A 13,494-nucleotide genomic window follows, 5' to 3' on the forward strand; every position below is an offset into this window, starting at 1 on the left:
TTATTGGAGAGATAACCAGTGAGTCATCTCTCCAGTCATTTTCTTTTATTATTATTATTAGTTTTGTTTTTTTGAGACAGGGTTTCCTGGTTGTCCTGGAACTTGCTCTGTAGACTAGGCTGGCCTCAAACTCACAGAGATCCACCTGCCTCTGCCTCCTGAGTGCTGGGATTAAAGGCAGGCACCACTATTACCTGGCTCCTATTATTATTATTGTTATTATTATTATTGTTGTTATTATTATTATTGTTATTGTTATTATTATTATTATTGTTTTAAGACAGGGTGTCTCTGTGTAACAGCACTGGCTGTCCTGGGACTCACTTTGTAGACCAAGCTGGCCTCAAATTCACAAAGAACTGCCTGACTCTGCCTCCTGAGTGCTGTGATTAAAGGCAGGCACCACTACTGCCAGGTTTCCTTTTATTATTATTGGTATTAATTTTTTCATAGTACAGTGAATTGAACCCAGGACCTCATGCATACCAGGCAAGTGCTCCACCACCACACTATATTCTCAGCTGTGGATAAGCTAACCAAGCAAAAAATTATTTTAATTCTCCACAACATGTTAAGGTGCTCTTTCAGAATAACCTCAATTGTTATTTGATCCTATGACCACCCAGTCATTCACTCCAGATACATGTTCAGCCTGCATCCTTCTAAACTCGCTAAATCCACCCCTCAGAAGGACAGTTTCTAACCCAAATAGATACCACCAAGAAATGAACAATGCCACCCTCCCTAGAAAATTTTCATTAAATATTTGGAAAATCAGGAATTTCCTTTCTAATATGCAACTTAAACCTTTCTGCTGCAATTTTTATCCACCCAAGTTCTTTGTTAAGTGTTAGACTTTAATTTTTAAAACAAAACCTAAAATAATACAAAACAAAAATAGCTTCAGCTTAGAAGAAAATTGTCTGCCTAAATAGGACCAACCCTCTCCATTTTCAATGAAATTTGCATATGATACAAAGCATATTGTGTAATATATGGTGATATGTTACATAAAAGGATAGTGCGTGTGCTGTTCTCCTATCTCTTATTTCCATATTTTAATATGCTAGTCATATTAAAAAGCAGAAGACTGACTCACACTATTTCAGAGTGTGCATGTAATGTTATTATCACACATCTACGGAATTCTCTATGGTTGATATTTTCTTGTTTGCTTTAATCCTCCTAACACTGCAGCAGGGGAAGTCATATTAAACCCATTCTTCTTCTTTGGGGCTGAGTCTTAGAGAAGTCAAGGAACTTGTCCTGAGTCCTAATATTTAAAAATGGCCAAGCCAGGGACTTGAACCCAAGGATTCCAGACTGGAGTCTAAGACTGATTTCCCCACAGCATTGTAGCACCAACCACCTAAAGTCAAAGCAGGATTCATGACATTTGAATTAGCTTACAATCCAAGAAACAGCAGTGTGTCCATATTGCATCCGTTCTCCTGCGGCAGCAAGAGACTATTTCCTATAGTGGGAAAATGATAACCTGATTACATATTCTTCCTATTTTGAAGTGCCGGCCTGCGATCTTGAGGTTTTTGCCTCCCACAATTTGGGCTGGGGTGAACACATAGATGTGCTTGGGGCCTTAATGATAGAATGGTAAGACTGATTTCACCAACTCCACCTGCTTCTTACCTAAGCAGCTTCTTCAACAAGGACCAGAATCTGCCATGTGAACTTTAAACATCTTCTTTTGTTAGACTGACTCCCATGTCTATATTCTCAGCATTAGGACCAGTGCTCTCAAAGAATTCTAGGCCAGGCACATTGAGACATCTGTAAGGTCAGCACTAAGGAGGCAGAGACTGGAAGATCAGGAGTTCAAGGCCATCCTAAGCTACATAGGAAACTCAAGGCCAACTTGGGCTACAGAAGAGTCTGTCTTAAAAACAAAACAACAACAAAGGATAATTTCAGATCTAAACACATTCATGTTTAAAATATGTCGAAGCACATAATACACTGTAGGAAATCAACTTTATTTCATTTTGGGGGTTGGATCCACTCAGAGACCCTCAGGTGAATTTCAGTAGACCAGTTAGAAAATTCTATACTCCATAGTTTACTCTAGCCAGTGAAGCTATGAAGAATTGGGAGCCAGGGGGATTGAACTGCTAGGTTTCCAGTTTTTTCTGCCCGAATTTCAAGAGCCAGCAGGAATTGAGGAACACTAAGGGTTTTGTTTGCTTTTCTGTTTCTTTGTTTGAGACAGGCTCTCATTACACAGCCTTGGCTGTCCAGGAACTTGCTATGTAGACCAGGCTGTCCTTGAACTCACAGATCCATCTTTTTCTGTCTGCAAGTGCTGGGAGTAAAGGACTGTGCCTCATGCTTGGTACTTTTGGAAAGTTTTAATGTACTTGCTATCAGAAAGAAGAGTGGCAAGGGAGGCTGAACTAGACAGCATACCACATCTAGAGAAATGAAGCCCAGACACCAGACAATCACTGCCATTGACTGTGATTGAAGTATCTTTGGCCTAGCCTTCTTTTTTCTTTCTTTCTGTCATTAATAACTGACTATAGGTGATGTTGACTTCAATGATTAGAGGGGAAATGTATCTTCCCAACTCCCAACTCCCAGACAAATACATGCAGTTTATTAAATACCTTTGGAGTTTAATTCTTCCTTTAGACCCCAGATTGGTTCCTAAACTAGGTCAAGGGATTGGGAGAGAAAGCTCGCCCTGGGATGAGGGAAAGGCAGGGAATGAAGCAGGACAGTCATGTCATACACGGGCCTAACTCAGGCTCAGGAATGATGCCTAGTCCTCAGACTCAAGGGTCCCATCCTCCATGGAGAACATTTTAAAACAGGAGGAAAAGCTGGAGGGAAACTACAGTGTTGCCCACTCCCCACCCCTAAGTGTGAATGAAATAGGAAGAGACCCGCCCCCTCCCACCTCAATAATCATTTTTCAAGCTTGAGTCCTCTTCGGGCCACCGGCCCCATCTCCATTCTCCTTTCCTTTGTCAGCACACATCCTGGCAAGTGAACAGTCTCTCCTTTCCCCACCCCTTCCCCTTTCATCTTTCTTGAAGAAGTTACTAGTTGGTCCCTACCCTGCCCTGCCTGCCTGGGTTAAAACAGAACACAGGTGAAGAGGGAATGAGATGAAGAATCAAAGGTGTGTTTTGAGCTCTTTCTCCTTGAGGTTTTAGCAAGACTCACAGCTGCTGGGGGTGGGGGGGGGATGGGGGGTGGGGGAATGGGGTGGGGTGGTGGTGGGGTTGGCAGTGACTCTGATGATGCAGGATAGAAAGAGGAGGGGTGACTAGAGAGCCAGACAAGGGCTCCTCGGGGGATGGGAGCCAGCAAGGTAGAGAAACACAGATATGGAGACAAGGCTGGGGCCCTTGAAGAGAGGAATGCATGCCTGGCTTTTTTTAGGATAAGGAAACCTGAGAGGTTTCAAGGTTTGCCCCACCTGCCTGGGCTTCCTCCCCTGAACACCAGTGTTTACTGAGAGCCTTCCCTGAACTCTTGCCCTCCTGGACTTGCCCTAGCTCAGGCCCCTGGTCTGTGGCCAGGCAGACACCCTGACAGGTTACAAATGAGAGTGGGTGTTGGATTCTTGTCCTTAGAGTCGGGAGGAGGAGAATCAATGGGCTCTAGCCAAGAGCTTCTCTTCTAATCCCAACCTGCCTCTAAGGGAGTGAGCAAGGCACTTCCTGTTTCCCTCCCCCAAGTTTAACCCAACAGGCAGCAAAACAAAACAAAACAAAACAAAACAAAAAAACAGCTCTGCACCAATTCTCCCATTCTCCAAGCAAAGTAAACTCATCTATTCTAGAATACTCAGGGAAAATTTGGGTAGTCATTAACACTTAACTAGCATTGGATTTATGGATTTGAGTCTAGAAATTGGAAAAAAAAACTTTCAGGGAGACTAAAGATAATGGAGAGAGAGAGAGAGAGAGAGAGAGAGAGAGAGAGAGAGAGAGAGAGAGAGAGAGGGAAACCAGAGGAATTCAGGGTCTTTACTAGTTTTAAACACTTTTGAACAGAGAATAAAAATTCCCTTCCTCCTCTTCTTCCTGTAAACATCACCTGGTTCTGCTAGTTGCTGCTCTCTGGAGAGATATAGGGAGTTATTTAAGTCTGAGTGAGTGAGCCAGCTACAGCTATGGATGGCTAGAGAGAGGATAAATACATCCAGAGAGATGAGTTGATGGATAGGTAGGGAACGAGTATAAATATGGAGAGAGATGGACGAACAGAAAGATGAATTGAGACAGAGAGAATATAAAGAGAGGCTGAGGGAGAGAAATGGATGTGTGAATGAGGAGAGAGCGTTTATGCAGAGAGATGGAGAGAGGAAAGGGGCGTTTCTCATCTTCCTCTTCAGGTTTTGGTAGTCCTCGCTGGTCCCCTTGAAATGCCATTTTCCACCCCTTGATTCCTAATGAATTCTTCTGGATTTTAGAGCCTGGCTTACACCCTGAGGTGTTTTTACAGCCTCCCGCCCTTCCTAGTCATCCTTTTGTCCCAAGATAACATACCTCACCAGGCTGCCCTAGCCACTCATCCCAAGACAAACTGGGAGAAAGGAACATGGAATGGGGGTTCTGGGCAAAGCCAGAGCTTCTCCCAATCTCTGGCTCTACTGCCTTGGGTGGGGGTAGGCTTCTTCGAGGGGAGAAAAGAGTGAGGGGCAGCTGGGTTGAATTTGTCCAAATCTAATAATCCAGGGACCCATTGAAGGCCTTGGGGGTTGGGAGGGGAGTAAAGTCTTGAATATTCTTCTAACTCCCCCCCTCTCCCTCTGGTCCCTTCTTTCCAAAAAGTCTTTGAAGAAAGATGTTTTTGACGCTTCCATGTCGCTCTCAGATGGATGGGCTGAGAGTGATTGAAGTGTCTTTGTCATGCTAATGCTTGGGGGGTGATGGATGGGCGCTGGGGCTGCCAAACTCTGGCCCGCTTAGCCCATTGGCCTGAGAGAGATCACATGTGCCCCCCCACCCCCACTCGCTATCCCCTTCCTAGGGGAGCGCTGGCCGGAGCAAGCTGGCCCAGGCCATGGACTCAAGCCTCAGAGCTGTGACATACTGCCGAAAGGTTGTAGGGCAAGAGGGTGTCTCCCCCAAACTGCCGGACCCTCCTTCGGCCTCTACATGGACTATAATAGGATGAATTCCTTTTTAGAGTACCCACTTTGTAATCGGGGACCCAGCGCCTACAGCGCCCCAACCTCCTTTCCCCCCAGCTCAGCTCCGGCGGTTGACAGCTACGCTGGGGAGAGCCGCTTTGGTGGAGGGCTGCCCAACCCAGCGCTCCAACAAAACTCGGGGTACCCTGTCCAGCAGCCGCCTTCATCCCTGGGGGTGTCCTTTCCCAGCTCCGCTCCCTCGGGGTACGCCCCAGCGGCCTGCAACTCCAGCTATGGGCCTTCTCAGTACTATTCTATGGGTCAGTCTGAAGGAGATGGAGGCTATTTTCATCCATCGAGCTACGGAGCCCAGCTAGGAGCTTTGCCCGACAGCTACGGAGCGGGTGGAGTCGGCCCAGGGCCATATCCTCCGACGCAGCCCCATTACGGAACTGAGCAGACGGCAAACTTTGCACCAGCCTACGACCTCCTCTCTGAGGACAAGGAATCATCTTGCTCTTCAGAACCCAGCAATCTCACCCCCCGGACCTTCGACTGGATGAAGGTCAAGAGAAACCCACCTAAGACAGGTAGGGCTCAGAGTGGTCACTTCCTCTCCTTGGCCCAGGAATGCACAGAGGGTCCTGGGCCAGGGCTTGGTTCATCCCTTCAGCTGCTTTGGTATTGGCAGGTAAGGACTTTCCCGTCTTAGGTCAGCTGAGATTTCCCCCATCGAGTAAGCTTGGGGCCACCTCCTTAAAGAGGTCTCCACAAAGTACTTCCTTGTCTGGGCGCGTAGTTTGGAGGCAGGAACTCATGTTTCTGTCGGAAGGTGAGTACGGGTGGGATCTTGGTTCTGGATTTGGAAACTGCTAAAGGAGGGTTTGTGTGGTGCTGCATAGGGACGTAAGTTGGGTAGAATGATGAATGAGGAAACACAGTGCACTGAGAGGAGTGGAGGGGAGGGAGAAAGAGGTGAGAGAACTGACGTGGCTTTTTCTCCCTGCCCCGCCCCTAGCCAAGGTGTCCGAGCTAGGACTGGGCGCTCCCGGCGGCCTCCGCACAAACTTCACCACGCGCCAGCTGACCGAGCTGGAGAAGGAATTTCATTTCAACAAATACCTGAGCCGTGCGCGGAGGGTGGAGATCGCCGCCACCCTGGAGCTCAACGAAACGCAGGTGAAGATCTGGTTCCAGAACCGCCGCATGAAGCAGAAGAAGCGAGAGCGAGAGGGAGGCAGGGTGCCTACAGCACCTTCAGGTTGCCCCAAGGAAGCGGCCGGAGATGCCTCAGACCAGTCCACGTGCACCTCCCCGGAAGCCTCGCCCAGCTCCATCACCTCCTGAATTGAACCATCGGGCGTCCAGAGCTGGACCCAGTCCTGTCGTAGACTCTCCCAAACTTCACAGCCCTGGTGATCCTCCTCACGGCCGAGGAAGGAACCAGTTTAGAGGTGCCTAGGAAACTGGGCAGGAGTGGGGAAACATTTTTTTCTCAGATCTTGGGGTGGAGGGATGACTGACAGCTGGGGATCCTACAAGTCTTGGGACCTGGGGAGTACCCAACCGTTAAAGTGGAGGGAAGGCCTTTTGCCTTTGATCTAGAGATTGGCTCAATGTCAACACCCGAGTGGGGGTAGGAGCCAGCCCATCCCGGATTCTCCTTTGCCTTCCATCTCAGTTCAGTGCCTTTGAGCTTGGAGAATTCTCTTTGAGCACTCTTACCCCAACTTTCCTTCCTAGGCCTGGATAGAGAGAATCTTCAGGATGTTCCTGAGCACAGGCATATTACCGCCAATCTTTAATCTTAATCCTTAATCCAGCCAACTCACCGCAGACCTTACAATAGCATCGACTGCCTTGTGACATACCAAAAAAACCCACCCCAAGCAATCCCACAAACTCTTGCCTGGCACATTTGTATTGCACTAACGTGGCCTTCAGGGTCTGTTTTGTGAGACTTGCCTTCCTATTGGTAGCCCCATGACTAAATCACCAAAGTGTTTTGGAGCTTGGCGCTACTGAGATTTCTGGAGCATCATCTCAAGGACTAACTAGGAAAGGGTGGACACATCCCCCTTCCCTCCCCCTATTTATTGCCTCTGGAACCCTCCTGTTTCCTTTTCCTTAAGCCTCCCTACCCCTGGGGCAGTCTGGGCAGGTCCAGGAATGGTGACTGAGTTCCCAGCAGATTTGAGAATTTCTCTGAACCTTGGAGACAACAGAGAAGCCTCTGGAGTTTCTGAAAACTAAGCCCCAAGCAAGCCAGGTTCTCTTTGTATCTGCAGCTACCTCATTTCAATAAAGTCTGTTTCTCTCTTTATTTCTCTCTGCTTCTGCTTCTCCATCTTGGGCTGGAGGAGGCTGTGAACTCTACCAGCCCATTGACTGGTCGGGCCAGGAAGAGTTGAAATAATGAGGACTGACAGAGCCCCAACCAAGGCAGATATGGGCCCCAGATACCTAGTAGTACACTTGGGAGACCCAGAAGCACAAGGTGGAAGGTGGTAGAGCCAGACAGTTCTGAATGGTCTTGAGAAATGGGTAGGCCAGGAGGAAAACAGATCTGTTCAAGATGTATGAACAAAAAGGGGATTGTGGGGGAGTGGCAGAGGGGCTCTACCCAATCCCTTTCTCTCTACTCCTTGCCACCATCTCCCCCCAGGGCTTGCACTGGACCCTGGAAACTGTAAAGAGAGCAGGTTTGGGGTTATGGGATGTCAGGCAGATACCCCTCATCCTTACTCCCAGAGTTGGAAGATGGGTCATTGGCAAAGTCCTCATTGGCACACACATTAAGCCCCAACTCCAGCCCTTCCACACAGGACTATCAGATTTAGTCCACTGCAACTGACTAGTCGGTCATTTGACTAAGGCTTAAAGTACTGAACCACAGGAAGGAGATGGACTTAGAAGGGACAGTGAAGGATGGGGAAAGGAGGTGCCCAAAGATGGATGGGGGAGGTGCTGGTGATTGGGTAGACAGTGGGGCCTGGGGGTGGACAGAAGCAGCAGAGGTATACCAGGACCCTGAGCTGACCTTTTTACCTCTAAACACCTCTGGGTTTTCCAAACAAGCCTGCAGTGCACCCAGGGGGCTACTATTATCTCCCAGTCAGTACCACTGGTAAACCTTTAGTAAGCAGAGGCAGGGGGCCCGCGCCTTTGGAAGCTCCTCAGAGGTGGCAATCTACAGTCTCTCAGGCTCCAGAGTGCCATTGAAATGACAGGGGGCTCCAGGCTCTGGGCCTAGTCTATTGATTCTGGTGACCCAGAGATCCCCTAAGCTCTAGGGCCAGGACCATACAGCTGGGGGGTAGTGATGATGAAGACGGGTCTTATCTGCCCCCCAATCCTTTTAGTTTGTGACCTGTGAAAGGAAGACAGGCAGTGAAAAGGACTGAGCATTTGTAAGCGATGCTAAGCATTTGTTTCCTAGTGAAATTGGTGCCATTAGGCGAGAGGCAACGTTATCAATAATTGCACAGCTCAGCTGGAGAGGAAGAGAAGCAGTCAAGAGGAAGCCCAGCTTTCCCAGAGGTTGCTTTCTTGCCCTGTCTTAAAAAGAAAAAAAAAATCTATTAACTGCTTTTCTCTATTTAATTGAAATTGCCATCAAGCTTGGCTTCCCCAAAGGGGTCACCTTGACAGGAGAGGCCAGAAAAAGTGTCTCCGAAACAAATTTCCTCTTGCTTGAAGCCATTTAATACCAATTGGTTAGAGCCTCTTGGTTGGGGTGTTTATGGAGCCTCCAGCTGTTAGCCCCTAAGGATAAGTGAGCAGAAAGAGGAAGAGCAGTGGTTAGGGCAAGACTGGACTACAAGAATGCTAGAGCTAAAGGAGTCTCAGACTTTGGATGACAGGTCCCGGGGGAAGGGTGATGGAAGGGCCTGGAGAAAAGCAGAAGACTGGAGTCTTTGATTTTTGGTCACAGAAGAAGGAACCAACAGATTCCTCCAGGGAAGGTGTGTGTGTGTGTGTGTGTGTGTGTGTGTGTGTGTGTGTGTGTGTGATCAATTCTTCATTAACAAGAGGCAGGCTCCAAATAATCCACAATGGGTCTTCCATTTCCTTAGATACAAAGATCCAGACTCCATTACACTCTCTTACTTGAATGTCACTTCCATCCAGAGGCCCTGGGATGAATGGGTCTACAGAAAAAGAAAAAAAAAACCCAAAACATCCTGGTACAGTTTTCTCTCACAAATGTCAAAAGAGAGGCTGGTAAGCAGAGAAGCAAAAATGCCTTTTGCTCCAATTGACTCAAATCAGTGGTTTGCATTGTCAAACTCCCCAAGATAGATGCCCAGATATTTCAGTCATATACCCCTCCACACCTCTCAGATAGGCACCCTGCCCCGGGGGGCACAAATTGAAAGCCATCTATTCCCACATCTCCATTTACTAGATTTAAAAAAATCCTATTTTGCAAATGAATTCCTCTCTATATAATCTTGGGTTTACATGGGAGGGAGAGTTCTTAAGGCTGGTTGGAAGTTGTTAGTCTCTCTAAGAAGCATAGCCCTTCTGATCTCCAGCTACCAGGCCTGTGGGCAGTGACGTGGGATCCCACTCACTCTACACCATCTGTTCTCAGCCCAAGTGCGAACTTTCCGTCTTCTTATTTGCCCCTTTCCTCAACATTTGCTCTCTCAATGTGAGGCCCTTTGATCTCTTGGGTAAAGGAGAAAGATTTTTGAAAACCCTCAACCGCTGCTTTTGACTTGCAACCCCAGGGTTTCTTTGCTATGGACATTCCCTGTGACAGTAGTACCCGTGGGTGGTTGGTCAGAGTCAGGGCAGAGAAGAGCGAGTACACGGAGACGTTAAGAGGTGGTGAAGGTCAGAAAGGTTTAGAAAGGACGACTATGGAAACTACCAGCTGTAGTTGGAAAACTGTCCAGGTTGCAGTGCTGAAATCTAAGCTAGCACTGTGCTTCTTGCTAGCATTGTGGTCTTGGGCAAGGGGTTTATTGCTTTTATCCAGTTTCATTGTCTACTGAGTGGGGATAAGGTTAGCACCAGTCTCATAGGACTGGTGTTGCGATTAAATTAGTTAACATGTAAAATGCTTCATAAATAAAAGTGAGTTAGAACAACTATTATCACTTTATAAAGGGATATGTTTGCTTCCCTTTCCACAGTCCCGGTCTACTACAGGGAGTATCTTGGCTATGTCACCACCCATACTTACTCTTATTTGATCCCTGGCAGGTGTGTAGGACTAAGGACAGGTGGAAGGGGTTCCCTTATCAGTGGCTGATAACACTTTGTGCCACTCTGTTTGAGCTTTCTCTTCCTTTCCCCCTTTCCCTTATTTCATCCTGACTACCTATCAAGGAGGTGAACCGTCTCAGCCTCTTCTCCCCCTACCCTTCTACATTATGGAAAGATGGACAGAAAGCCCTAACAGTCTTTTGTATTGTTTTGAAGACGGATGCTTTAAATTCTTGATTAGAATGGCAGAGGGCAAACATCCTGAACTATGTAACTTAGTTCAGAAGTACTCAGGATACTGTCGGGCACAGAGTTACATGTGCAGAGAGAGATTTCTTGTTTTATGTGGCCACAGAAATACATTTTCTATTACTCTCTTACACCAAGTTAATTATAATCTTGGCATAATAAAAGCAGGCATCCTCTAGCCTTCATCTCTTATACTGCACTAGCAGACCCATTTGGCACTCTAGCCACAGGACTTGCTGCCAGGGAATAAAATAATTATGAATGAAAGGATACAGAGGAGTCCCACAGAATACTGTTTTATAGTAAAGGCAACACCACAAGGGATGTTCTTGACAGAATTGCTTCATTGCCTAACCCTTGAATGCATTCTCACTGCAATCCATGAGACTGAGGCTCTCTGTAGTTGTACCAACTTTTCCCCTGGTGATTCATTTCTGACTCCAAGGAATTCTTTGCACTACTTCCCTTACTTGACTTACTCATGTCTCAGGGCTTCCACTTAAGCTATTTCCCCGCCCTCTCAACATGTGATATCTAACCAGTATGTCATGGATACAACAAGAATTTGTAATGTAGAATCTTTAATTCTTAGAAAATCAGGAAGGCTCAAACAGCTACCAACTCTAGTTCAAAGGCTGACCTCGAGGCCTTCATCCATTGTCATTGTCTTGGTTGGAAAAGAAATGGATCAGACCTTTCAAGAAGAAGGAATTTGAAAGGCGGTCAGGAGACATGAGTTTGCTCTGCTGAGGGCATCATTTGTAACCTCAGAAAAGTCACCAAGTTTATCCAGGCCTACTTTCATAGTGTTTAACATAAGTGGGGATATTCTTTTGCCCCTTAATGGATTCTTTTCTGTGAGGGTAGAGGAGATGGATGTAAGAAAGAATGGAAACTTGGGGGTGGGGATGCAAGGAGAGGGATAATTTGGGGAGGAGGCATCCTAGTGAATCTATTCTACTGACTGGGTTAGAGCTAATTAAAATCACGTTCTGTATTTCCCTAAGCTCTCAAGATCACTGGCCTGGGTCTGGAGTGGTCCATGCCTACAGTCTTTTCTGCCTGGAGGGGAGCTGAGGAGGGAGGCAGCCCAGCAAAGCATGCGCCCTCTGCTCCTCAGAGGCCAGACGCTCCCTTCAGTTTACTCTGGCTTGACAGCTCCATTTCAACCCCCACCTTGGAGATGAGGCAGCTCAATATTTACTCAGTCAGGAGACTTGCTCAGAAGACAGGCCCTCCAGCCTGCCCTTGCTGGCTCTCCTCGGTTGCCCCCACCCCCTTCCCTTCCTGGTTCATAGAGAGTTCAGCCCCTGAAATGGTTTGCAGCCTCCAACTCCCCAGCCCTGGAGAACTGTCTGGGGGTGGGAATTGCTGAAGCCAGAAAGGCAGGAGGGGCAGGTGTAGGGGGTGGGGAGGAACGGCTCTGGTCCTGGGGTCATGCCCTGCTCTCCCTTCCTGGACCAGCAGTGTGGGGCTCCTAGAGGACAGGATGGATTCAGAAAAATGATGATCTTTTTGAAGAAAGAGCATATGGAGAGAGCTAAGATAGAGTTGCCTGGCTGGGTTGAAGAGATGATCTAGAATTGCAAAGGACTGTGTCTTTTGTTAATAGTATTATAAATCATTCCATTTAGTGAGAAACTTAGTAAACTCTGACAGCCCAGACTCTTACAAATACACTAAAAAAGCAAATTCAAAGAGAGAAGTGATCTGTGTCTCATAGCATACATGGAAACTGATTTTATATCTCCTGGTATTCTAGACTATAAATGCATAAAGTCAAAGATTTTTCTGTGGATTTGGTATGATCCTACCCAGGCTTTGATACACACATACATGCCAGGCAAACTCTCCACTGACTGAGCCAGAATTCCATCTCTTGGTTTTCTGAGGTCTTGCTCTGTCCCTCAGGCTAGCCTCCAACCCACACCCTGCCTCAGCCACCTGGGTACTGGGACTGGAGCTATGGCGTGCCAAATAAGTAGGGATTTTTGTCTGTTCTACTCATTGATCCAATTCTACTCCTTAGAAGAATGCCTGTGACCTATGCTCAGTACATGCTTGTGGAATAAACAAATACTAAAGCAAAAATCCTTCCCTCTAGCAGGTAGACATCCCCCCAAGTGGTTCATAAAATCATCTTTGCTTCAGGTGTCTGGCTGCTCCGATAGCATAGCCACCACCAATGTACCAACAAGAAGCTAATGAAAGTAGGCTTAGAAACGGAAGTGCATGGAGAGGTCTTTTCTTTATTCCTATCTTACTGTTTGTTTAGAATTTCTTTTGCTTTAGCAAGCGTGAACTCAAGAAGAGATCCAACTTTGGAAAAATGAAGAGGTTCTGAAGGCCCATTGGATGTTTGTGCTGATAGAAAATGCATAGAGAGGCTGCCCAGCAAGCCCGCCACTATATTCCATATTCCAACATCCCCTAGACTGGAAGCATCATTTTCTCTTTTCTAAAAATATGTGGGTTTTCTTTTTCCTCTCCAGTGTCACTAAAGAGACTAATTTGTTGGGTTCTATAAAGGAGACATTTCATGGAAGCATTAAGCTCAGTGCCTAAGGGAATTGGAGGGAAAAGATAGCTCACTGTTGCCAGGTTTGGGTGGCCAGTTTCCATGGCTGGAAACTTCTGGGAGCTGGTGGCTTCTTCCTCTTGCTTCCTCCTGCTGTGGATCTTCACAATGAGGACCCTGGGTTTTAGAAACGAGGTCAGAAGAAAGGGAAACCCATCAAGAAAGAAGGCCACTTGTCTAACACATACTCCATGGAGTGTTCCAAGGAAAATGGAGCAAGGTTTGAGAAATCAGGGATGGATTGAATACTTTTGTCAGGTGTTTGCTGGTTGCCCTTTTGAAACCAGCTGGAAGCTTCCACCAAGAATGTTGGTTTCTGAGATGAAGAATCTGGAGAGGCAAAGTTTGG

The 13,494-nt window shown here is 47.0% G+C and overlaps 1 protein-coding gene across 1 annotated transcript; it reads left to right on the forward strand.

Moving 5' to 3' along the window:
* The first annotated feature begins 5,126 nt into the window (after nt 1–5,126).
* Nucleotides 5,127–6,448, forward strand: Hoxb1 (homeobox B1). The gene is made up of 2 exons (XM_027424085.2): nt 5,127–5,691; nt 6,120–6,448. Exons 1-2 carry the CDS (start codon nt 5,127–5,129, stop codon nt 6,446–6,448), a joined length of 894 nt encoding a protein of 297 aa, XP_027279886.1.
* Nucleotides 6,449–13,494: the final 7,046 nt, after the last annotated feature.

This window comes from Cricetulus griseus, chromosome 7 (genome assembly GCF_003668045.3).
Source record: "Cricetulus griseus strain 17A/GY chromosome 7, alternate assembly CriGri-PICRH-1.0, whole genome shotgun sequence".
Lineage (NCBI taxonomy): Eukaryota > Metazoa > Chordata > Mammalia > Rodentia > Cricetidae > Cricetulus > Cricetulus griseus.